This window comes from Rhodamnia argentea, chromosome 11 (genome assembly GCF_020921035.1).
Source record: "Rhodamnia argentea isolate NSW1041297 chromosome 11, ASM2092103v1, whole genome shotgun sequence".
Taxonomy (NCBI): domain Eukaryota; kingdom Viridiplantae; phylum Streptophyta; class Magnoliopsida; order Myrtales; family Myrtaceae; genus Rhodamnia; species Rhodamnia argentea.
The window spans coordinates 15,823,583-15,848,670 of NC_063160.1; the positions used below are offsets into that span (position 1 = coordinate 15,823,583).

General features: G+C 40.8%; 2 protein-coding genes across 2 annotated transcripts; both read left to right on the forward strand.

Annotated features, from left to right (window-relative positions):
• The first annotated feature begins 10,419 nt into the window (after nt 1-10,419).
• LOC115753430 (ABC transporter G family member 1-like) lies at nt 10,420-13,489 on the forward strand. The gene is made up of 8 exons (XM_030692034.1): nt 10,420-10,729; nt 10,930-11,009; nt 11,092-11,556; nt 11,646-11,732; nt 11,819-11,944; nt 12,047-12,241; nt 12,357-12,443; nt 12,533-13,489. The coding sequence occupies exons 1-8, from the start codon at nt 10,420-10,422 to the stop codon at nt 13,298-13,300; spliced, it is 2,118 nt and encodes a 705-aa protein (XP_030547894.1). The 3' UTR covers nt 13,301-13,489.
• Nucleotides 13,490-18,420: 4,931 nt separating this feature from the next.
• LOC115753449 (ABC transporter B family member 27) lies at nt 18,421-24,638 on the forward strand. Its single transcript, XM_030692058.2, has 17 exons — nt 18,421-18,634; nt 19,372-19,446; nt 19,535-19,570; nt 19,651-19,725; nt 20,386-20,510; nt 20,784-20,883; nt 21,172-21,343; nt 21,431-21,549; nt 22,027-22,137; nt 22,239-22,383; nt 22,547-22,679; nt 22,973-23,048; nt 23,136-23,201; nt 23,341-23,448; nt 23,684-23,791; nt 23,899-24,096; nt 24,202-24,638. Exons 1-17 carry the CDS (start codon nt 18,551-18,553, stop codon nt 24,406-24,408), a joined length of 1,938 nt encoding a protein of 645 aa, XP_030547918.1. The 5' UTR covers nt 18,421-18,550; the 3' UTR covers nt 24,409-24,638.
• The last annotated feature ends 450 nt before the right edge of the window (nt 24,639-25,088 follow it).

A 25,088-nucleotide genomic window follows, 5' to 3' on the forward strand; every position in this document is an offset into this window, starting at 1 on the left:
AGCCCAATAACCCTATTCCAGCCCACTCCCCAATCTCTTCAAATAAACCAACGTTTCTTTTTGCTTTCGGCGCTTGTCCCCTGCTTTTTGACCGAGTCTTCCCTTCCTGTGGAGTGAGCTGCTGCAGCTCCCCTCTTGTAGCCTGGGATCAGCAGGATCTTCCTCCCCTCCCCTCCCCCAATCGCTCTGCGGTGCAAGAGACAGCCATTCCTTGTTTGTCCTCTATGCTCGAGGGACAGCTGGAGGGCAGGGGAACAAATTGGGAAGGTTGTTCTTTAGATTTGATTTGGCACAAGTGTAACTAAAGGTCCCAAATCCAAATATCATAACTGACTCGAAAAAAGACTCGATTTGATTTTTTTTTTCTCGATTAAGGCATGAAATCCTCATGATTTAGAAAAACTGTGGACCCAAATCGAATTTTTGAGAACTGATTTGGCTAAAACGTAATTCAAATTAAAATAAAATTTTTGAATATTTTTCTGATCACATCTAGCATTTTTCTCGATTTTCGGCTATTTTTAAATGAAAAGAAATTTCAAAATCTGGAAAAAAATATGAAAATTATTTTTTGTTCAAAATTGTTTCCTTAAATGTGGCAAAGGGTTCCAAAGTTGATTTTTGAATTTCATGAATTTTCTTGATTATTAATTAATTTTTTTAAAAAGAGCGATTAAAAATCAAGTGTTAACAATATTGTAACGTTATATCTGAGGAGTTGTTTGATCTTGAGGGCACCGGTATGTGGGATCTTGTGTCTCTTCCACCAGGAAAGTCCTTGATATCTTATCTCTGGATCTACAAATCAAGACTCACTCTGATGGTACTATGGAGCGCTTTAAAGCATGTCTCGTCGCATGTGGCTTTGATTAGGAATATGGGATTGATAATGATGAGACTTTTGCTTCTATTGATAAAATGGCTTCCGTTCGCACTCTTTTTGCAGTAGCCTCTGTTTGTAATTGGCCTCTCTTTTATCTTGATGTGAAAAATGTTTTTCTTCATGGGGCCTTTCAGAATGAACTCTATATGCAGCCACCTCCTGGTATTGTTCATTCTCTTGGTCAGGTTTTTCGTCTTCGTTGGGCCCTTTATGATCTCAAACAGGCTTCTCAAGCTTAGTTTGAACGTTTTACAAATGTTATTCGGTCAACCGATTTTGTTCGGAGTGAGAATGATTATGATATGTTTCTTGACACTTCTCCTGTTGGTTGTACTATTTTGCTACTATATGTTAATGATATGATTATTAATGTGGATGACTCTGCTCATATTGCTTATACTAAACAACATCTTTACCATCGGTTTGCTATAAAGGATCTCAGTTTCTTACATTATTTTCTTGATATTGAGATTGCTCGCAATCAACATGGTATTCTTCGCTCCACCAAAAGTACATCACCGATATTCTCGCTTGTGTTGAGTTATCCGATACTCGAATCGCGGCTACTCCCATTAAACTTCATTTACAGCTTCGTCTAGATAACGATGAGCCTTTGTTTGATGCCAACCGAGCTCTTGCTTGTCGTCTTGTCTATCTTATGACCACTCGTCCCGATATCGCCTATGCTGTTCATCTTGTCGGTCGGTTTGTCGCGGCTCCTTGTATAGTTTATTATGATGTTGTGCTCCAGATTCCGCAACATCTTCATGGTTCTCTGACATGCTTTGATTTTCTTCCATCGACTTCCTCACTTGCTCTCCATGCTTACTCATCGGGCAGTAGATGTTATCGACCATAAATCCATTACAGGATTTTGTATTTTTTTGGTTGATTCTCCGATTTCTTGGTGTGTCAAGAAGCAGCCTGTCATGTCTCACTCCTCTACCGAGCCTAAGTATCGAGCTATAGTTGCCACTACGGTTGAGGTTATTTCGCTTCGTCATCCCCTTGCCGATCTGAGTTTTGCCTCCTCTGCTCCCACTCCTCTTTACCATGACAACAAGAGTGCTATTTTCATTGCAACAAATCCGATCTTTCATGAGTGTACCAAGCTGTAAAGAACCAAAAATTTCCAGTTAGCTTATCCTTAGCTAATCCCACCATAAGTGTGGATGAATATCTATCAATGACATTAGAAATTTACGACGAGATGACGGGGATTTTATAGCACAAGAATGCAATCCCATTGAACCAAATACATGAGGAATTAGGACCAAACGAGGACGAATGGCAAGATATCATGTGGCGGGGCCACGAGGCACCATGTGATTGGTCGAGGGACATGTGTCACGCATGTGTGACACGTGGCAGAGGCGGTGGACACACTAGGGATGTGTGGCAGTCCCTAATTGTCTGGATTTCCACTTTGCTTCGCTTATACATGCCTTTGACGTTAGTCTGTCTCGTCATTTTGTAATCAAAAATCACTTTTCCAAAACGCTCACCGCCGACCTCCCTCTGCTTGCAAGCACCCTAGTTCCGCCGTCCACACTCTGTAGTCGCCTCACGTTGTTCGGATCGTTCATCGTTGTTGGCTTCGCCGCGTTGCTTGATAGCGAGGATTTCCGTTAGGAAACTAAGGCGAGTAAAGTTCCAATTTTGATAGCCTCTAGAGAATGGCTTTAGATCTGTATAACATTTGATTGATATATTCTAATGTCCATCTTGATTTCTCTTTGAATGAGAAAGGGATATGAACTATTGATTTTATATCATTGAGCTTTGAACTGGTGATGGACGGATATGTCAACGAAAGTGACACTACGTTGAATATACATCTCATGAAATTTGATTGTTAGATGAGAGTTATCCATCGATGTCTAATGCTAACAATGCTCCGTGGAGCCGGTATGGAATTCGGGATGCCTTCGATAACCTTTATCGGAGAATGCCTCTGCTGTATGAATTGGGATGCCTCGATGCGAGAAGCCACGTGAGTTTTCCGTGGATTTTTTTTCGTCTATGACAGACATGGTTACAAAATGTTAGATATGAGAGATGGCATGTGCATTCATGACATCCTCGACAAAGAATGGCTATTGAATCATACGCTCTTACACCTTTTGAATATCAATTGTTAATGCGTATGGTTTGAAATCATTGATCGGTAGCTATTGCTGTAGACCTTTATTCGTAGGGCTTCGGCTCAATGTTCATAAATTGTGATTTTCGGATAAGTGAATATGCCACCTGTGAACACTCCTGTTACCTCTGCTTATTACGGTGTCCCCCAAGACATCTTTAGTGCATGGTAAACCATGATGATCCCGACTTTTCGAAAATTAAATTGAAGAAATTGGTTAGTATCCTATCTATTGATAGTGGTTTGGAACGGCTCCTATGTCGTTTTGCTTCGTAGCATGTTTGTTGCTGGCAAGAATAGGGAAATTTTGGGCCCTCGCCCCTTAGTTTCGGAAGCTTATGATGGTGGAGCGGGAGGCGGTGAAGAATAGTCGGGATGAAGAAAGTGAAGTTTGGAAGAAGAACGTTTTGGAACGACGTAGTCACTTTTTGAGAGTAGTCGTTTAGTAACCAATGTATAATATCGAAGTTTGATGTAGATTGGTGTAGTTGTTTTTGGTTTTCTCCCAGACGTAAAGACTAGTGTTGTTGTAAATATCAATGTACATATGACTATGTGATATAAGAGTTTGGATGAAAAATGACTACTGATGAAGTCATACTTATAAAATGAATGCATGTAGTGAAACATATAAAGCCATACTCTATTAGGCATGTCTGCTAATTGATATGAAGGATATACACTTGTAATTTTTATGGCTCTCCCGATCATTTATGATCAAGTCTTTTGCATATGCTAATTATACTCTGTATAAGTAATAAAGCGTTAAAGAAAGCAGAGAGAGGTTAGCAAGCATTTCTAAAGGCCGTGGCGCGTCTAAGATGTGACACAAGCATATCGACATCGATTATCACATCACGCGTCATCAGCTTTAGGCACACATCATTTCTCTCGTTGTTGTGGCCTCTACAACCCAGCTTGCTTACTTCACCAAATCTCTTACATCGCAATGATTTGCTGCTTTTCTTTCCAAACTCTCATTGGTTGACCCACTTGAGTTTGATGAGGGGTGTTAAATATATTGTATATATTAGAATTAGGGTTTTCACTTTATTGTATGCAACTACATTTATACCCTTCTTCGCTTGTATAGTTATACTGGCCTTGTGCCAAATAGTAATTCATTCATTCTACTATCTAATTCTCTAAATCTAATAGAGACATGCGGGTTCCATTGACCCTACTAAAGAAGAGGAAAATAAAATCTATTGCATGTAAATGTGTTGTCTCCTCTGGTTTCTCCTCTATTTTTTTCTTTTTGGTGTGTATTGTTCATCCATTTGAATTTGCATGTACACATCTTTGTGTCACACAGTTAGAGGAGGATCACGTGCTTATCCGTCTGACAATCAAGTTTGGCCAACTTGACAAATTCATTCACTATGATTTGTAGGTGGCCATTGGGGAAATTCTTATAGATATTAAACAATATTTATTAGAGTTTGGCCTCAAATCTTTGGTTTGAATCGGAAAAGAGAAGAAAGTTGGAGGGAAAAAAAGCTGAAGAGGAGGAGAACAATAACTAGTTCCACTCTTCAAGGATGAATATGATTTCGGGGTAGAACCAAGAATCGGAGAACCAAACCGGTGGAAACATGGCTTTAGGGGATGCAAGGTAGATTTTTGGTTTCATTATTTATGAAATATGGAACAAGTTTTTGTGTTTTTCTTGTTCTATATCTTCACGAGAATTCCATGGCATCTAATGCTTGAGTGTATAATCTAAAACCATTAGTATGATGTACTATTTTCTATGATATCCATTACTAAGACTTTTAATTTGTGAATATTTCATATTCCTCACACATCTAAATATGAGTTATGTTCAATGGATTATATAAACAAATGGTAGTTATTAGAGGCACTGTAATCATCCAATTAAGAATACGGGTGGAACCCGGGTATATCCTAGAACCTGTGATAGGGTGAGTTTCAATGTATGCATGATAAGTTTCAAGTTTCAAAAAATGAGGAACTGGTTATAACGAAGGTTTTGGAACCTGGAAGGAACTTGAAACGGCTTACCCGATCACTTTTGATGTTTGCGAAGAGAGGAAATAATTGGAGGTAAATGCCTAAAGTGATGATCTTTCCTTATTGTCCATGTGTATCCATTCCTAATAAGATGACCATTTCTTTCTTCTACATTTAATGTAGTATTAAAATGTTTGACTATTAAATGAAGCCTTGATTATCAACTTATTCTTTTAAAATAGTTTGTCGCGATCTCATAAAATTTCACAAGGTACTAGATGTTAGGATGCACGCGTGAGTTGTGTTAGAGAAGTCCTACATCGGATAATTGATATGAGGTGAAGCAATTAATATATCTTAGTTGGCCCGTAACTCATTAGCTTAAACATTTTGAGTGAAGGTGGGTCCAACTAGATTTATTGATGGGTTTGGACTTGGGCTCGCTCTTGGCGATCTCCCCGGATAATGTATCGGACTTACGTTACGTGCTCCCAATGGATGATATTAGAGCCGATGGTTGATTGGTGGGTCTCGAATCTATTCCGGTGTTCCTTCAATCTCTTCCAACGTTTATTGAATATCTCGACACCTGTTTCGAGTGGAAAATAATTGCTATCATGGTTCGTTTGGCGAGAAGAGACCATAAATAGTTGGTTTGGTAACACGAGCTTGCGAGAAGAGACCATGGACAATTGGTTCAGTAACATAAGATATAGACCATGGGTGATGCAATGGACAATTGGTCTTGTAATACAAGATATTGACCATGAGTGATGTAATCCCAAATTAGCAGTTGATGTTAGTTGGTTGGGGTGCATAGTTGTGGAGATTCAATTTTAGATAAGTTGATGCAGAAGCATATTTGAATAAAGAGAAAGCAAACCTAGTACTGGAGCTCACATATGAGGAGGAGATTATTAGGATGCACGTGTAAGTTGTGTTAGAAAAGTCATATATCGGAGAGTTGATGTAATGTGGGGCAGTTAATATATCTTAGTTAGCTTATAACTCATTAGTTTAAGCTTTTAAGTGAATGTGTGTCCAATCGTATATGTTGATGAACTCGGAATTAGGTTCCCTCGTAGCGATCTCTGTGGATGAAGATATCAAACTTCTGCTGCGCTCCCAAATCCTAACATCGGAGGCAAAGATCTCGAGTTTAAATCTTTTCGGACCCCAAATTTGCCACTCTTTTACATATTTTTAGGCTTTAGTTTCAAGTCCAAGTCCAACTTACACATGACATGAGAGAGTTGATAGAAATATTTAATTATTAAATCATGCTTTCATTTATGGATTTAAGTTTTTTGAATAACTATGGGGAGATAAAGCGTCACGTCATCCTTGCTAATTTGCATGTTGTTCACTGTTCACTCTCAATTTGAGTCCCTTTTTTTTTTTTCTTTCCTTCCATTTCTTCCTCTTTCGGATACCGGCCATTTGCTCGAGCCCATAAAAGAAAATGACATGCGACTTTAGTTCCATTTTGTGCCTTGAAATTGACTACACTGGTTAATGGATTAACTACATGCTTTAATCCCATTTTGCATCAAGGAACCATTAAATCTCCGTCGGTTTTGATCGGATTGAAACTTCTCTTGATGTGTGTACTGTTCATCCACTTTTGGTGTTGTGCAGTTGGAGGGGACGAAGTGTCAAAAAAGTCCTAAACCTATTGCATTAGTGCCAATTAAGTCATAAATTTTTTTTGTTGCCAATTCAGTCCTCAACCTTTTACGTTTGTGCTAATTAAGTCCTAAACCTTTTATTGGTGCCAATTTAGCCCTAAACCTTTTGCATTAGTGCCAATTTAGTTCTAAATCTTTTGTATTTACACTAATTGAGTTAATCTGGTTAATTTGGCTGAAAATCGCTGATGTGGAGGTTGATTGTCCTACGTGGCATGGCTAACGCTGACTTGAACATTTTTTTTTTCATATTATTATAATATTTTAAATAATTTTTAAGCAATTTTTGGTTATATGTAGAAAAATTTATTTAAAATATAAAAAATATTTTAAAAAAATATCCACGTCAGCACTAGCCGTGCCACGTAGGATAATGACATTCATGTCGGCGATTTTCGGCCAAAATTGGCTAAATTGACTCAATTGGCATAAATACAAAAGATTTAGGACTAAATTGGTACTAATGCAAAAGTTTTAGGACTGAATTGACACCAATAAAAGGTTTAGGACTTAATTGGCATCAAAAAAAGTTTTAGGACTTAATTACCACTAAAGCTATAGGTTTAGGACTTTTTTACAATTTTCCACGGTTGGAGGAGGACCACAGGCTTATTTGTCAGACAATCTTGTTTGAGCAACCCGACAAATTCGTTTAATATCATTTGTAGGTGCTCATTGGGGAAATTCTTTGAGATATTAAACAATCTTTATTAGGTTTTGACCTCAAATGTTGGGTTTGAATCAGACGAAAGAGGAAAGTTGAAGGGAAAAAAAAAAAGGCTAAGAGGAGAAAAATAACTAGTTCCACTCTTTAGGAGTGAGTATGGTTGCAAGGTATAACCGAAAATCGGAGAGCCCAACTGGTGAAAACAGGGTAGGCTTTTGGTTTCACAAATTACGGAACTTGAAACAAGTCTTTTTATTTTTCTCGTTCTATATCTTCACAAGAATTTCATGGCGTCTGATGGTGAGTGTGTAATATGAAATCTTTAGTCCGGTGTTCCATTTCTGACAATATCCGTGACTAAGATTTTTATTTTATTAATATTTCATATTCTTCGCAAATCTAAATATGAATTATGATCAATGAATTGTAATAGCAAATGTTGATCTTTAGAGACACTACAATCGTTCAATTACGAATACAGGTGAAACCCGCTTATATCCTAGAACATGTGATAAGGTAGGTTCCATGATATATAGGATATTTCCCAAGTTTCAAAAAATGAGGAATCTATTCTGACGGAGGTTCTGAAACTCGAAAATAGCCTAAAACTGCTGACCCCTACCACTCTTTATGTTTGCGAAGAGAGGAATTAATTGGAGGTAAATGTCTAAAGTGATCTTATTTCCCTATTGTGCATGTGAATTCATTCATGATAATATGACCATTTCTTTCTTCTAAATTAAATGTAGTATTAAAATGTTGAACGGTAAATGAAGCCTTGATTATCAACTTATTCTTTTAAAATAGTTGAATGTGATCTTATAAAATTTCACAAGGTATCAAAGACGAAGATCTCGACTTCAAATCTTTCTAAACCCTCAATTTGCCACTCTTGTTTTATGTTTTCACGTTTTAGTTTGAAGCCAAAGTTCAACTTACGCGTGAGAGAGTATGTAGAAATATTTAATTATTAAATCACGCTTTCAATTATTGGCTTAAGTTTTTTGAATAATTATGGTGAGATAAAGCGTCACGTCATTATTCTTAATTTGCATGTTGTTCACTTTTCGCTCTCCATTTGACTTCCATTTTTTCCTTGACACCGAATGTTTGTTCAAGCCCATTAAAGAAAATGACATGCGACTTTAGTTCCATTTTCGTGCCTTGAAATTGACTCCACCGATTAATGGACCTAATTACATGCTTTATTCCCGTTTTGCGTCAATGAACCATTTAATCTCCGTCGGTTTTGACCGATTTGAAACTTCTCTTGATGTGTTAGTTAATCTTTGAATTTTATTTTGACACGACAAGTGACGGACAACCGAGAGCGATCTTTCAATTTGATCTCAATCGACACTTCTCACATTGAATTACTTGGCCAGATTCGATGATCGGACGTGTCGGGACTTGGATGTCTAACACGTAAACACTGTTTCATATTGGGAACTCACCAATTTCCATCTTCGATTAGTGAAGGAAAAATTACCAAAAAAATAATAATAATTCATCTATTTATTGTATTAGCGTCAATTCAGCTATAAACCTTTCGAGATGCTAATTTAATACTAAACATTTTCAAATTTTACCAATTGAGTCTATCCGACCAATTTAAACAAGAAATCTCTGACGTGGACACAGACAATCACACACGGTACGACCGGTCTTGACATTGACTTTTTTTTTTAAAATAATTTTGTTAATAATTGCATTGATTTTACCTTTTTCTTCTTTTCTTTTCTTTACTCTTTTTTGTTTTTTGTTTGGATCGTTCACCGGCGACCCTCGCTGGCACTAGGGAGGGTGACGCAGCCCTAGCTCAATGTCCTCACTGTGGCCAGGATGGGCCTGGACTAAGGGCTGTGACACTCCAGCCAAATCGAGGGTGTGTAGACCCAGGCCCTCGCCAAAGCCCTCGCCAAATTTGGGCTAGACGAGGGCGCTGCAGCCCTCGCCAACCCACGAGAGGTTGCGATGCCCAGATCAGGCTAGGGTGCTCTAACCCTTGCTTATGGCCGGTGACCCTTGCCGGCACTTAGTAAAAACAAAAAAAAACCAAAACAACTATTTAAAAATTATAAATGAAAAGTTCATGTCAAAGATTTCCGACTAAAATCGACCGTCAAAAAATATAAAACTCAATTAGCATAATTGAAAGGTTTATAAGCGCAATGAGTTTTGGTCTTTCGTTGTTGTTGTTTTCCCTATGTTCATCATATCTCATGCCAAAAAAGTTGAATTAATCACAGAAATATTCTCCAACGCACTCGCCGTAGCAGCTCCTAGCAAGTGCCGATCGGCTGTATTGACATGTGGATAATGCAATTTTAATTTGGCAAATCTAATGCTCCTACATAGTTTGCATAAAATTAAAATTGAAAATAGCCCAATGTCGGATGAATTCCCAATGTATCTAATGTCCTTCAAAAATCACTAGAATAGCTAAGGTTTTGGTCGCTCACCTAAAGCTCGGGCGACTTCCATCCCAATTCCAAACGATTTTTTGAATTGGATATGTTGGTATTTTTGACTTAGATCACATAAATTAATTCGACCCACTATTCGATTTCGACACATTACTAGGTGGCGGTCAAAGGCTCGATGCAGCTTGCTATAAATAAAAATCCTTCATTATCGTCTTCTAGCTCCCAATCCGGCAGTGATTTTATTGGAGGGATTAGGATGAAAGAAAGAGAATTTCGAAAATTATAAACTTTGTTCTTCTTTTTTTTTTTTTTTTTTTTTGGGGGGGACGATCAATTTATAAGGTCCTTTTCCTGAGGTTGGTCGAAAAACAACTCGCCGTCCTTGAACTTAGGCTGAGCATACGTTAATTTTCCTGTTGACCAATGCTCGTCCAACTTGTGTTTTTAGGAATAATCACCAGATTTTGGACTATGATGCCTTTCTCTCTCATCGCCTTCATATATTCGCCCAAACGCAACGATCCAAAAAAATGTCTGGAGCCCCCTATGTTGGCAACCTTCCTTATATACATGCCCTCGGAGCTCGCCCAAGGTGGCACTAATGATCAGGCGTCTCGATTCGAACGAACTCACGTTGGATGGATTCGCTATCGGGCCTCGGTTCGCGGAAGGCGGAGAAGATCGTCGGCCCGGAACGCGATCATCGCTTCGTGGGAGACGTCCATGGCCCTCACATGCAGGATTCAATGCGCGCGACGCAGCAGCTGAGGCCGAACAGGAGGGTGGTCTCGCTGACGTGGCAAGATGTGTGGGTGACCGTGGGAGACGACGAGAGCGGGTGCGTGCCCATCCTCCAGGGGCTGACGGGTTTCGCCCGGCCCGGCGAGGTGCTGGCCATCATGGGGCCATCCGGGTGCGGCAAGTCCTCTCTTCTTGATGCCTTGGCCGGTATACACATGATCGTGAACTTGCGGATTTCCCTAGGAAGGGAAACTTGATTTAAGATTCCCAAAAACTAGGATACCTTGTTCACTTTGGATAATATGATAATGTGCATTTTGTAAGAATTCTTAGTCATAATTTTGTGATTATTTATGTCGGTCCGCACTAAATAAATTTATACTCCAATAAACAAATGATCGTTGCAGGGAGGCTGGATTCCAAGAGAAGACAGAGCGGACAGATTCTTGTCAATGGACGGAGAGAGCCACTGGCTTATGGGACCTCGGTAAGCAAATTGTTCTCATGTTCTGTAACGAAATTCATGGAGAGTTTTCGTGGAGATCAAGTAAAACGTTTCCCTAGCGCAGGCTTACGTGACGCAAGACGACGTGCTTACGTCGACCCTCACCGTGAAAGAGGCCGTCTACTTCTCGGCTCAACTGCAGCTGCCCGACACCATGCTGCCGTCGGAGAAGAAGCAGAGGGCGGAAGCCACCATCAGGGAGATGGGCCTCCACGACGCGGTGGGCACCAGGATCGGCAGCTGGGGGAACAAGGGCCTGAGCAACGGGCAGCGGAGGAGGGTCAGCATCTGCATGGAGATCCTCACCCGCCCCAAGCTCCTCTTCCTCGACGAGCCCACCAGCGGCCTCGACAGCGCCGCGTCCTACTACGTCATGCGGCGCATCGTTGGCCTCGCGAAACAGAATGACATGACCGTCCTCGCGTCCGTCCACCAGCCGAGCAGCGAGGTGTTCGGGCTTTTCCACAGTCTGTGCCTCCTCTCTCAGGGACGAACCGTCTACTTCGGTCCCTCCAGTAAAGCACCTGAGGTATCATACCAGGAAAACCTCGCAGGACCCCGTAATCCTATCCTCAAGCTAAGGAGAGGACTGAAGCTCTTGAATTTGAAATTTTGCAGTTCTTTTCTCTGAATGGTTTTCCATGTCCAAGCATGCAAAATCCATCGGACCACTACCTCAGAACCATCAACACTGACTTTGACGAGGTACACTGGAAGTCTCCCATTTTCGATCATCCTTGCAACTATCTTGCCGAGCCGCCATGACTAGAACTTGCCTTTGTAATGGCTAGGATATCGACCCTGGTCTCGGAGGAAAGCCGAGGACACAGGAAGTGATCAAAGTACTCGTCCAATCGTACAAGTCATCGAATTTCTACGGGCACGTCCTGCAGCAGATAGCTGACATTCATCAAAAGGTAACTCGTAACCGAACTATACAAATGCGGTATGCTCCGGGGGATCACGAAAGGAGAAATATTAGAATGAACATGTTTATTATGATGCCATTATCGTCCTAGGTCGACCATGAAGTACACGAGAAAGAGAGCCGAGCTTGCTTCTTCACCCAGTTCCTCGTCCTCGTGACGAGGTCATTCATGAATATGTACCGCGACCTGGGATACTACTGGATGCGCCTCCTCATGTACGTCGCCATAGCTTTGAGTTTGGGAACTGTTTTCTACCAAATCGGCTTGGATTATGATTCTATTCACGTAAGCTCTGCACACACCCAATCTGTTCCTTATCTTTTTTGTCTTTCCATTACTTTTCGATCAATTTTCCACAGCACTGACGAATGAAACATTGCCATTTATTTACTCGATCCAGGCTAGAGGTTCACTGATAACGTTCGTCGCTTCATTCTTGACGATTATGGCAATCGGTGGCTACCCTTCGTTTATCGAGGATTTGAAGGTGCGGCAATCAGGATTGCTCAGTTACTTGGCAAAAGGAATTATTCAATGCGAATCTGACTCGCATCACTTTTGATCATTTTCCATCAGGTATTCGAAAGGGAAAGATTAAACGGACACTACGGATCGGGCGCGTTCGTTCTCGCCAATACACTCTCTTCTGTGCCCTTCTTGCTTATGATATCCCTAATTCCCGGAGCCATCACGTACTATCTCGTGGGCCTCCAGAGAGAACTCGGGCACTTCCTATTCTTCGCCACGACTCTTCTTGCCTGTATGATGCTGGTGGAGAGCCTGATGATGATCGTGGCGAGTGTCGTCCCGAGCTTCCTCATGGGGCTGACGGCCGGCTCGGGTATCCAGGGACTGATGATCCTTGGGGGCGGTTTCTTCCGCCTGCCGAATGACCTTCCCAGGGTATTCTGGAGATATCCAGTCTACTACTTGTCCTTCAACAAGTACGCGTTTCACGGCATGTTCAAGAACGAGTTCGAGGGCCTAATGTTTCCCAGGAACCCGGCCTCTTTGGCAGGGACCGGCTTGATCAGCGGTGAAGATGTGCTGAAAGATACATGGCAAGTGGAGATGAGTTACACCAAGTGGACTGATCTCGCCATATTGTTTGAGATGGTAATCGCGTACCGGCTCATTTTCTTCGGCGTCCTGAAGACGACCGAGACATTGAAGCCAGTTGCCAAAGAGATCATGTCAGCGTGGCGGAGGCGAAAGGGCCAAGACTCGGTGAATCCGTTACGGAGGTCATCGTCGCCAGAGTCGGAAAGCAACAATGCAGTGGCACGAGGCTGGGTGGGGACTGGGAATACAAGTAGCGGGCATCTGCATTTGAGTCAATGCTGATAGAAGTTGGGATTTGATGATTTGTGTGTGCTTTTTGGTGTCTAATTCGTTGCAAGGATTGTGATAATTCCACAATCGACTCGACTGGTCGACTCCGTTTAAGATCACAAGCCGCGACATCCGACCATCCCGCTTGCGTTTCGTAATATGTGGTGGTAGTAAGTTGAGTTGAGTTGATTCACCACTTTTTAAATAGAGAGTGATTCATACAACCATTCCTCAGTAATTTTGATGATTAAGGGTAGTGTGGAAATTGAGAAAAGTTCAATGAGCTTGTGTTTTTATGTAGTGTTCGAGAGAGATTAAATTGGATTAGATTAGACTAGACTAGATCGGTTTAGTTTGGTCCGATTCGATAATTTGAACTATTTTTCACTTGCCAACCGTCCGTACCTGTTAAAACTCTATGCGATTCTCATTCGACTAGTGCGGTAAGGGCGTTTGGCAAAACTTTACAAGGCATCAAAGCCACTTGACACAAATGTGATGTTTAGTGTTCTTGGTGGAAGTACCAAAAAAGTCATAAACTTATTGCGCTGGTACTGATTCGGTTCCAAACCCTTCAATTGAACCAATTTAGTCCTAATTTTTTTCACATAGGTACCAATTCAGCCCATGTGGATAATTTAGGCCAAAAATTGCGGACATGGACATTAGTTATCCTTATGGCATGGTAGATGCTAACGGGGGTATTTTTCTTTCCTTTCTTTGTTTTGTTTTTTCCTTATTTTCCTTCGCCGGTTGCCAACCTCCGTGATGGCCGACAACGGTGAGGGCCATGACGCCTCCTCGGCCTTTGGCAAGGGTAGACGAGGGCTAGGCGAGGCTTCCCCTCCCCAAATCCGACGAGGGGACCCTTGCCCAACCCTTGCTAGAGGTCGGCCGGCAAGGGGTGACCTCACCCAACCGGTGAGGGGCCTCACCTACCTGCGGCGATGGTGAGGGGCCTCACCTAGGCAAGGCCGGTCTCGGGTTAGGGGCCCTTGGCAGGATCTAGCGATTGGTGGCCTAGTCCAGCCCTCACTAAAGTCCGAGGCCAACACGGAGGTTGGCAATTGGCAAAGAGAATAAAGGAAAAAAGAGAAAGAATTAACAAAAAAATCACAAAAAATATTTAATTATTAAAAAAATGTCCCCATTAATTTCAATCATGTAACGTAGGACGGCATACGTTCACGTCATCAATTTTTATCCTAATTGGCTAGATGGACTAAATTGGCACCAGTGTAAAAATACTCGGGCTTAAGTTGGTCCAATTGACTGGTTTAAGACTAAATTGATATCAATGCAATAGGTTTAAAACTTTTTTTAAATACTTTTCCTATGTTTTGCTATTTATCTTGTTTCTTTTATCGTTTTGATATTCATTCCTTTGGTTTGCTTATTTTTGTTTTCTCTTCTTTTTTGAAATAAGCATTTCTTAGTAGACCCTGGAAAAGGCCAAAATCATTTCATCAACGATTTGATAGGAACCTAACCTAATCGTCGTCGCTTTTTTTTGTGTGATCATAAGATGTAAGTCGTCAAATTTTCCCCGGTTCTCTTTTAAACTTTAATGTACATTATCGTTTTACTTAATAACATTTTATAGTAGAATTCTCGGATCACACTCGCATCGTGCTGAAGAAAGCATGTGGTTCTTACATGCGTCTTCTTGCGTTCTCATGTGGAACGCACATGATTATCTACGAGTCGGACAGAAAGACGTATCTTTCGAGGATGCTTTAATTAAAAAAGAAAAGCTTAGGTTACGAAATGAACAAAAGTTCAAGGACTTATTGAGCATAATTGTTAAATAACGCGGCGTTTTCAATATTTTTTTTTTGTTTTGGTAAAGTACATTCGTACTCAGATGAGAGATTAACTAACACAAGCTCAGTGCTGATCCTGCCAGATCATCCATTGCTTTCCTAGGTTAAAAATGCGCGCAAAAGTGCTCATTGTCACGAAAGAAGGGAATTCTATATTAAAGGCTACTTATCATCTGGGGTTTTGGGCTTCAATTTGATAAGAAGCAGACAAAATCTATACTATATATATATATATAGACCTTCGAGATTTTTTTTTTTAGTATTCATACATGCATTGATCTGGTGGGAGAACCTGCTCTAGAGCGACTATTCCACCAAGCATATCCTCCTGCCCGTCCCGGGTTCTCTTTGCTCTGTGCCACAATCAATCCTAGATCCATCCATTCGAGGGAGGTCCAATTCCGCGCTCTTCTGATTGCTCGGAAGGGTTCACAAACTCATTTACAATATTATTGTTGCAATTGGGATTATTCTATGGAAAAGAGGAGCGTGACCAACCAAGATTTTTGTCTCTGCCTTTGTCTGATTGGTGGGGAATCTAGAATATTCAAAACCAACAATCCTGGACTGTTCCTCATGCTTTGAATCCAAAAAGATGATCAGACATGATTAGATAACTGGGCACATAGGAATCTACCCATTATCGTCCACTTGTCCATATTTCATACTCACAAAAAAAAAAAAAATTTACCAGACTGGAGGATGATACAGATGCACAATAATTATGATGACAGGACGAATGAATTGATCAAAAGCAATGACAAAAGACAGGTTTATATTCGGGGTCAGTGCGCACTCAGATTGGAGTGCAGGGATAGTCAACTCTAGAATCGGAAATTTACTTGTTCAAATATACAAGTTGCGTGCAAACTGCTCCATGATGGGCAAAAGGATGACGGAAAACATATTTGTTCGGCTAGAGGGATGTTGAACCACTTTCTCAAGTTGATAACGTCATCGAAATTCAACTTAATCTCTCTCAACATGAAAATTGGAATAGCTATTCCGAACCGAACGATGGAAAATGTTCATATAAGAACAGTTGAGTTAGTATCTCGTGAATAGAGACATGATCGTTGGATTGGATAGAAGAGTTAACTTTGAAGAGACATGTCTGTCTGAAAGTTGTCATTCATTGAAATGAGATTTTGGAATCGTTTTAATCACAAATTTTTATGGATTTCAAATTTTTGCATAAATGAAAGATTGTTACAATAAAAAATTAACATATCTTTTTTTTTTCTTTCAAAGAAGAGTTTAGAAAGATAACTTCGGTGAATGTAGCAATGATGAATTCTCAAAGACGTTTTTTTTAACGCAAAAGGGAGAAAATAAAAAAACTGGTTATTTTCCTCACAAAATCAAGATTTCCAAAAGGAATAAGAAGAAGGTATCTATGGTGAAATCAATCATAGGACGGAACGTGCCACGGTCATTTTCAAAAGAGCACAATCACGTCGACTTCGGTTAATATTTTTAGATAGCTTAATGCATCAAAACCGACACGAGACTTCGCCCGGCCGCTTAATCAAGAGAAGTTAACAAAATGAAAAGCACAAAGTTCCGCAGCAGTTCCTTTCTCCCCAACGTTTGCCTGCAACTAAGTTGTTGTTTACGAACGGATGTCGATTGATGACCACTAGGAATTGCCTCCCTCTTGTTTGCCCAGAGCTATAGAAGCAAACCGCACAAGAAATCGCTTCGTTGGACTGAAAATGATCATGTCCTTTTCTTGGACAGGTCTGCTTTAAGATAATGATCGATTGGCTGTTGCCCAAGCTCCAACTTGGGTGAAAAAGATTACTTTTTTTTTTTTTGGGTCAAAGAAAGCGATTACTTTTTTTTTTTTTTGACATCAAAGAAAGCAATTACTTAAAACATCAGCAATTCGCGAATATTCGGACCATCCCTTTTTCTATTGATGTCAGCATTTTTTGGTAGGGAGGTTTATTATGTCAGCAACAGTGGTATTCTCAACGCGATCTAATTCAATACAAACACCATCCTGCTCGATTTCGACATACTATAAATTGACTATTGGTTGCTCGTAAAACATACTGGGTCGTTGCGGCAGATAGACTAAGTGCACGGTTGACATTTAATTTGAGTTGGGTCCTTTTTATATATAAGGCTCAGATTAAGCCGAGTAAGTTTTTCCGTGATAACTTCGACATAAATGGCGTAGAAATTAGCTTGAACGTCCATATATTTGGTGTCGTCTGAATTTGATCTCTTGATTTAATATGGAGTGCATCCCAAGATAAAAATGAAAAAAGGAAGAAAAAAAAGACACGACATGTTTTTATTATTATTACAATGATTATTACAATGATTATTACGGAATGTTTGTCTTATTCGAAAGTACATAGAGAGGATAAATTGTTGGGTAGCGATTTAGCGAGGAAGGTGGGATCCGAGTCTCTTTCACATTCCCGAAGTCGGTCGGGGTTTGTCCGGTGGAGGCCTCACCTGGTCTAGCAGTGACATAAATAGATTTTTATTTTTATTTGGCTGGGTGCTTTCCGGGGGAGTGATTATTATGTGATTACAGTTGCATGAACATAAGACTGTGTCCTCGGCGCGGTTAATTAGGGCAGTGTCGGGAGATTTTCGGTCTAAAAACTGATGGTCATGCATTCGCATTTTAGTTGATGTGCGTGAATTTGTTCAGGGTCAAGTCGCATGCACAACTCGAAAAGGTTAATCCACCTGTGCTTGTGCGTTTGAATTATTGAAAAGGGGTTATGCTTTGCTCCATCTTTCATCGGATCGAAAAGAAGTCTTCTTCAGCTGTACCTCTTATTGGGGTTGTAAGGTATCGACACCAATCACATGCAATTTTACGTAAAAATTCAAAATTGGGTGATTTCCGTGTTTATAATTCAGCAATCAGAGTAACCATTGAAGAAACGCGTCCCTATAAAAGGAAAGATTATAAGCTTTTGAGATATGGTGGAGTATGCAAGACCGTCGAATCGATCATGTACCGATAAAGCTCGACGGACATGGATACGTAAGCCGGTAATGTGCGCCCCGTTAAGAAACGATTTGATGAAAACACGGCATGGGACGGACAGCTTTGGTCCGAATTCGACACTCGGTTAATTAATTTGGGTAGACAAGAAGGTCGTACAATGTGCATGTGAGTTCAGTTCATGTGTACCGTCGGATGAGACAGGATCCATCGAAACCGACGGTAAAAATGACGGAGTCAGGTAAAGAAAAGGTACGAGGACACGTGGCCACGTGGTGAGAGCTGACTTGAGGAAGGCACCAACCACCAACCAACAAATATCAAGTGAGCAGTTTGGTTCCGGTTCTCACATAATTTTCCAGCCAATCTCTCTCTCTCTCTCTCTCTCTCTCTCTCTCCATTCATTTCCCGCGAAAGTGCTTCTTTCTTGTTTCTTTTGTCTGATCTTTCAGCGTTCGATCCGACATGGGGAAGAAGCAGCACCTGGATTGGACCTCCGGCTCCATCATGAGCGCCGGTAGCGAGAGAGTTTCTCTCCTCAACAAGAACGTACGCTTCTTGCCTCTCTCTCTCTCTCTCTCTCTCTCTCTGGTTTCTTGATTTTGAGCCCAGTGAATGGTTCTAGCAGTTTGAGGCCTTTTCAGAGATACCCAATTGTTTCTTTTCTTGCACGATTGAGATTTAGATTCTAGCTGTTGTTCTTTGTGTTTTTCATGGTCACTTCCACTTGTCTCGGGTTTCTTTTCTTCTGTAAATTCTGCTCAGACTGGTTGGGAATTTCAACTGTTGAGCTCTTTGTGCGTGTGCGTGTGTGTTGGTTATGAAGGAGGAAATTGTGTTGATTCCTTTCTTGGGTGCCTATATGTGTTGTGCGCTGTGATTGCTCTCCTTCCTTGCCTTTTCGATTTTCCCCTTTTGCTTGTTATGGTTGGACATGGAACTTCGGGAGTTGACCGTTGACATGATTCCGACAAGGCGTGAGTGCGAGAATAGTTACCAAGAGAAAGAAATATGAACTGACTAGAAAAGTCCCAACTTTTGAAATGCGTTAATAGCAGAGAGTGCTTGTGTGCCCTATCAGGCATGCATTTGCTTTGAAAATCTTGGGATTGTTGCCTTTTCTGGTACTTGGAGTTGGTTGGGATTTCAAGCCTATTTGTTCTTCTTCAGTCGCGGTTGGAGTAGTAACTTAGGGACTCATGGGTCAGTTTTTCGCGATGCTACTGCAATTTGCGAGCCTAAATTTGTAAAAATTGTTCTTCACTTCTGAAATCTAATTCATCTAGGCTAAGAAGAAGGCAAAAGAAGATCAGTCAGAAGAGGGTCCTGTGTCGGACCTTGAGTTCGGGGATGCAGTAGAGGTGGGGATGTTCATGCAATTTCATTTGGTTAACTATTCTCTCTTGAGATGCTCTTCCAATAAATGTAATTCTGTTTTGGAAATCTCAGGCAGCCAACGTTGGATTCTTTCGGGTATTTTCACTGGTAAGTAGACTTATGATCATTCAAGGTTCATAAGAAATTTTCCAATTTTGATGCTCTTTGACTCTATCTTTACCTTGCAGGCAAAACCCGAGGCAGGAAAGCTGAGTATTGGCACCATTGCCCTACTGATAGCATCAACTTCGAGCGTCCTCATTGTATGTATTCCATTTATATGTGGCTCTACAAGCACATCTCGATCTCACATTCTACACAAGTCTTTTTATTTTTAAGTGCTCTTGCTTATCATTTGGTTCTACATTCAGATGTCATCTGTGTATGATTCTGCTACAAAGAGCCTAAAAAAGATGGTCCTTTCTGAGCATCACTTGACTGTGGATGATTCATCTTCCTTTGTCTGCTCTGCAATCATTCAAGCTCACACGACTTCGTAATACGTCAAACTGTCATTGGCAATGGAAAGAGAGGGATGCTATAGTGACTAAATTGGTAGTTCTATTGATAGACATGATATTATAAGACCTGTTACCTTCTAAATATCGAGGAGGTGAAAATCTTAAATTTTTTTGACATCTTGATCCGGATACATGGCAGATCTCATAGCTTCCTTTCAAAGAGCATTAAATTGTGTCCGTCAAGGCTTATTGGCAGGGACTTTTTAAACTTAAGCAGGGTGTTAACGGAGAGGATTAGATTCCTCTTTTCTTTTGATGCAAAGTTCCATTCTCTCATCCAACATTGTATAAGATAGACTATTGTCAAATAATTGCAAGGGGACTGAAACTGTGGCAGTGCTGTGGCCTCCATATCATCATATATCTTTTGAAATTTTATGAAAGACACTAATTCCAATGCAGCCCAGATTTGGAGGCATGATAATAGACATTGTATCCAGAGAGATAAAGAGCCCAGAAGAGCAAGTTGAGGCCTTAAATGCTGTCAAGAACACTATCTTAGAAATAGTGCTTGTAGTTGTAATCGGGTAGGTCAAAAATTTTGATTTTATGTACTCGTTTCTTTTTTTTTTTTTCTTGATTTGTGTTTGCTTTAGTTTCTGGCTCTTGGCTGTTTTTATTTCTGATGCCATGTAAAACATTTCTCTTGTTGGTCTTGCTTGGTTTGAGGCATAGGAAGAATCTTCCCAATGCTGTTGCTTTTGCTTCATATTGGCTTCTGGGATGCAAAATATGTGCTCTGCTGTTCCCCTAGTGTGTGAGGTCATTTACGAGGAATTAATCAGCTGGGTTGTTCTCAGAGCTCTCTGCACTGCTCTTCGATCATGGTTGTTCGCTTCAGCTAGTGAAAGGGTGGTGGCTCGGTTAAGAAAAGATTTGTTCAGTCACCTTATCCATCAGGTGAGGCGTGCTTCTTTCATTGATGACATACTGAAGTGCTAGTATCCAACACATGGAGACGTTTCATCTAGCATCTGGATTATTGGTTAAACTAGCATCACACTGTATTTAAATCTTATTCTGGCATTTTGGTTTTCTCGCGGAGTTTGAGACTGAAGCACCCTGGACTGCTGGTTGAGTGGCGTTGGAGACAAATATGACCTTATGATATTTTATGACTGATTTTTTTATGAGCATGAATCCTTGAGGACAGGTTTTGACCCTCGCCGTTCTTTGTCAACCCAACAGGAAATAGCCTTTTTTGATGTCACCAGGACAGGAGAACTCTTAAGCAGGCTATCAGAAGATACCCAAGTCATAAAAAATGCTGCAACCAACAATCTTTCGGAGGCACTCCGGAACTTAACAACCGCAATAATTGGTATTTCTTTCATGTTCACGTCATCATGGAAATTGGCATGTAAGTAATTCTTCGACTAGTGGTTTGAATTTCTGAGGCCAAGTAGAGTCGTGTTTGGGCTCATTGAAGACTACCATGCTTGTTCAGTGCTGGCACTAGCAGTAGTTCCAGTCATCTCAGTTGCTGTCCGTAAATTTGGGCGCTATCTTCGTGAACTTTCACATTCAACTCAAGCTGCCGCTGCAGTTTCTGCATCAATTGCTGAGGTTTCTCACTACATCCTCTCGAATCGTTTCCCTGTCTGGGAAGCTTTTGGGTCATGGATTTGTCTTTTGTTTTCCCTTTATGTATATGCCACCAATTGTCTTTTAGCCAGCATGGAGGACTGCAAAACATGAGAATAAACAAATATCAGGATAGATGTTAGAATAATGTGATGAACAGTCGGAAATGTTTTCTTTTTTAGTTTAAATGAGGGAAATTGAGTTTTTTTCCCTTCATGATGCTTCTTTGCCTATCAACCTTTACTTAAACAGTTTACATCCTAAGCTGCCAAATCTTTACATTATTGTGTTTGGAAAAACAGATCAGTAACATCTGCAGCTCTAGTAGATGAACAAGGCAAACATTTACACTGATTTTTTTTAACAAGCTGACCATTAGCATAAGTATGATAGAGAGGCTTTATTGGTCGATTGTGCGGCTTCTACAATTGACGTTCGCCTTTACAATTGTATCTTCAGGAATCATTTGGGGCTATTCGGACAGTGAGATCCTTTGCTCAAGAAAGTTATGCAACCTCAAATTATGCGGAAAAAGTAGATGAAACATTAAGACTTGGGCTCAAACAAGCTGTAAGTCCTCTCTCCCTCACTTCCACTGTCTGCGGGTTATAAGACGGTACTATTACGAATCCTAAGGTAGTTTATCATCTGTTACATTTTTGTCTTTGCAGAGAGTGATTGGTATATTTTTCGGAGGTCTAAATGCTGCGTCGACCTTATCTGTCATCATAGTGGTCGTATATGGAGCATACTTGACAATAACAGGCACTATGACTGCAGGCTCACTTACATCCTTCATCCTTTACAGCTTGACAGGTAAATGCCTGTTGCTTCCTGCAAACTACTGGCTAATTTGAAAGCATCAGACTTTCCATTGGCTTTAAATGTTTTTCCATTGTGTGAACTGACACTCCTGCGGCCAAATATTATTTGCACTCGGTAATCTAAGTGTTCACTCGTTTAATTTCTTTTCCTGCAGTTGGATCCTCAGTCTCCTCTTTATCGGGACTATACACAACTGCCATGAAAGCTGCAGGTGCAAGTAGGAGAGTTTTTCAGCTCCTGGATCGTGTTTCATCCATGCCAAAATCGGGAGATAAATGCCCTATTGGGTCTCTCTCTCTCTCTCTCTCTCTCTCTCTCTCTCTCTCTCTCTCTCTCTCTCCCCGCATTTGACATGCACATGCTCCTTACCTCCACCATTAGATGCCTTGAACCCTTATCTGAGGGATCAGCGCATGACGTCCTCTTTTGTAAATTGTAATTCTATGTTTTACCTTAAAAAATCTTGATGATTGCTAGTTAACTCTGCACTGGTAATGAGGCACAAAGATATGCCATTTTAAGCTTTTTAATTAAACATCTGATTATATATGTCTGAGTGAGGTTTGGTCTTCTATTTCAGAGATCCAGACGGAGATGTGGAATTAGATGACGTTTGGTTTGCTTATCCATCTCGTCCAAGTCATATGGTACTCAAGGTATTGCATAATCTCACAGTGCTGCAATTTCCGAGTTTATTAATGCTTCTTCGCTCGTGTCATCGTCAAGACTGCTTTGTACTGCAGGGAATAACATTGAAAATGAGACCAGGCTCCAAAATAGCACTCGTCGGTCCAAGTGGTGGCGGAAAAGTAATTTTAACATCTTTTTACCTGTCTAAATTTGCCTTTGTCCCTTTCTGTTCCTGTTACTTTCTATAGATGGTTTTTCTTGAACATACTATGCACTCATAAGTTCATTTGAAAAGTGACAGTCTTCATATTTTTGCAGACTACTATCGCAAACCTGATAGAACGGTTTTATGATCCTCTGAAAGGAAAGATTATGCTTAATGGGATTCCCCTTGTCGAAATATCACATGAATATCTCCACAGAAAGGTAATCATTTCATATCCATGCCCACTTCCTACTCTTATTCTTTTAGGATGTGCAGTTGTCCCTGTGAAGGTGGCCTGCATTACGGACATGAAGAGATTGCTAGCAGTTTTATTGTCCGCCTTAGTAGCACATTGGCATACTGATGGATGCTTAGGATGTCTGATATTGTTATTTCAGTTTTTTTGGCCAAATCATTTTTCATTGAAAAAGTCTGAAATATTGGAACATACAACAGGTCAGTATAGTCAGCCAGGAGCCTATTCTTTTCAATTGTTCGATTGAAGAAAACATCGCCTATGGGTTAAATGGGAGAGCTAGCTTTTCCGACATTGAGAATGCAGCTGTAAGCTCTCCATGGATAATTCTCCTTCCCTAGCAGTTTTCCTATGTATTTGCCTTTTCATCCTCACAAAAAGATGTTTCTCACATGGAGTTTAACGACGATTGCAGAAAATGGCCAATGCCCACGATTTCATAGAAGGTTTCCCCGATAAATACAAAACCGTGGTAGGAGAACGAGGACTGAGGTTGTCGGGAGGCCAGAAGCAGAGGGTAGCTATCGCGAGAGCGCTATTGATGGATCCAAGAGTCTTGCTGTTGGACGAAGCCACGAGCGCTCTGGATGCTGAGAGTGAATTCCTCGTTCAGGTTATAGATCTTTCACATTTTTCAGAGATGCGTTACTCAGAGAGTGTTCTGTACTGCTGTATAAATTTCTCCTTTTGCGCCTCATCTTTCGTAAAAAAACTTCAGGATGCCATGGATTCTCTAATGAGGGGAAGGACAGTGCTCGTCATAGCTCACAGGCTTTCGACGGTGAAGAGTGCGGATAGTGTGGCAGTGATATCTGATGGGCAGATAGCCGAAAGCGGCACTCATGAAGAGCTTCTTAGCCAGAATGGTATCTACTCCGCGCTCGTAAGACGACAACTACAGGAAGGTCCCAGAACCGAAGTTTAAAGTGCTCCTTTGTGTTATCTATGTAGGAGGTCCTCTTCTTTCTGAATTGCCCTCTGTTATGAGTTCCCTTATGCTAGCAACTGGGCTTTAACCTGGGAACCACAGGATCCTAATTCCTGCTGTCAAAACGCCTGTTGGGCAACAAACCACTTTTGTTGAAACCACTTCTTGATGTGATCAGGAGGCTCAACAGCAAGTTGCAGATAAAAATTTATCTTGACTTACTGAGATCACTGCTTTGTTTGTAATCTAGAAAACAGAAACAGATCGTGATAACATCCATTGAGAGAAGGGATGCAAAAAATAGTTGAAATGGCTATTGAAACACTTCGAAAGTTGGAGAAATCATTTCAAGAAAGTCACCCACTTTCGGCGGGAACAATTTGTATTTGTAAAGCACAATCATGAGACTTACAGGTTAACTTAAGGCATTCTTTGTTTTTCCATTTTTTTTCTCCAAGCTGTACTACAATCCCGACTGAGATTTAGGGTGCAATATTGTCCTTAATAAATGGAGAAGGATCCTAGCAGAGTGCCATTTCCAATAACAAAAAACAGTCATTATACTGTTCGATGCTTGTTTGTCTATTAAGATGAAAGTTTCTTGTTTCATCGGTGCTGCTTGCGATGGCAGAAGTGGTGCTGGCGGCAAAAGTGACCGTCGTGGTGGTGTGTCGACA

Excerpts from the sequence above, each read along its gene's own strand:
- LOC115753430 (XM_030692034.1), top strand. The coding sequence starts at position 10,420 with ATGGATTCGCTATCGGGCCTCGGTTCGCGGAAGGCGGAGAAGATCGTC. Across the intron at positions 11,557-11,645 it reads CCTCCAGTAAAGCACCTGAG|TTCTTTTCTCTGAATGGTTT; the intron begins GTATCATACCAG and ends GAAATTTTGCAG. Across the intron at positions 12,242-12,356 it reads TGGATTATGATTCTATTCAC|GCTAGAGGTTCACTGATAAC; the intron begins GTAAGCTCTGCA and ends TACTCGATCCAG.
- LOC115753449 (XM_030692058.2), top strand. The coding sequence starts at position 18,551 with ATGGGGAAGAAGCAGCACCTGGATTGGACCTCCGGCTCCATCATGAGC. Across the intron at positions 19,571-19,650 it reads TCTTTCGGGTATTTTCACTG|GCAAAACCCGAGGCAGGAAA; the intron begins GTAAGTAGACTT and ends TTTACCTTGCAG. Across the intron at positions 24,097-24,201 it reads AGAGTGAATTCCTCGTTCAG|GATGCCATGGATTCTCTAAT; the intron begins GTTATAGATCTT and ends AAAAAACTTCAG.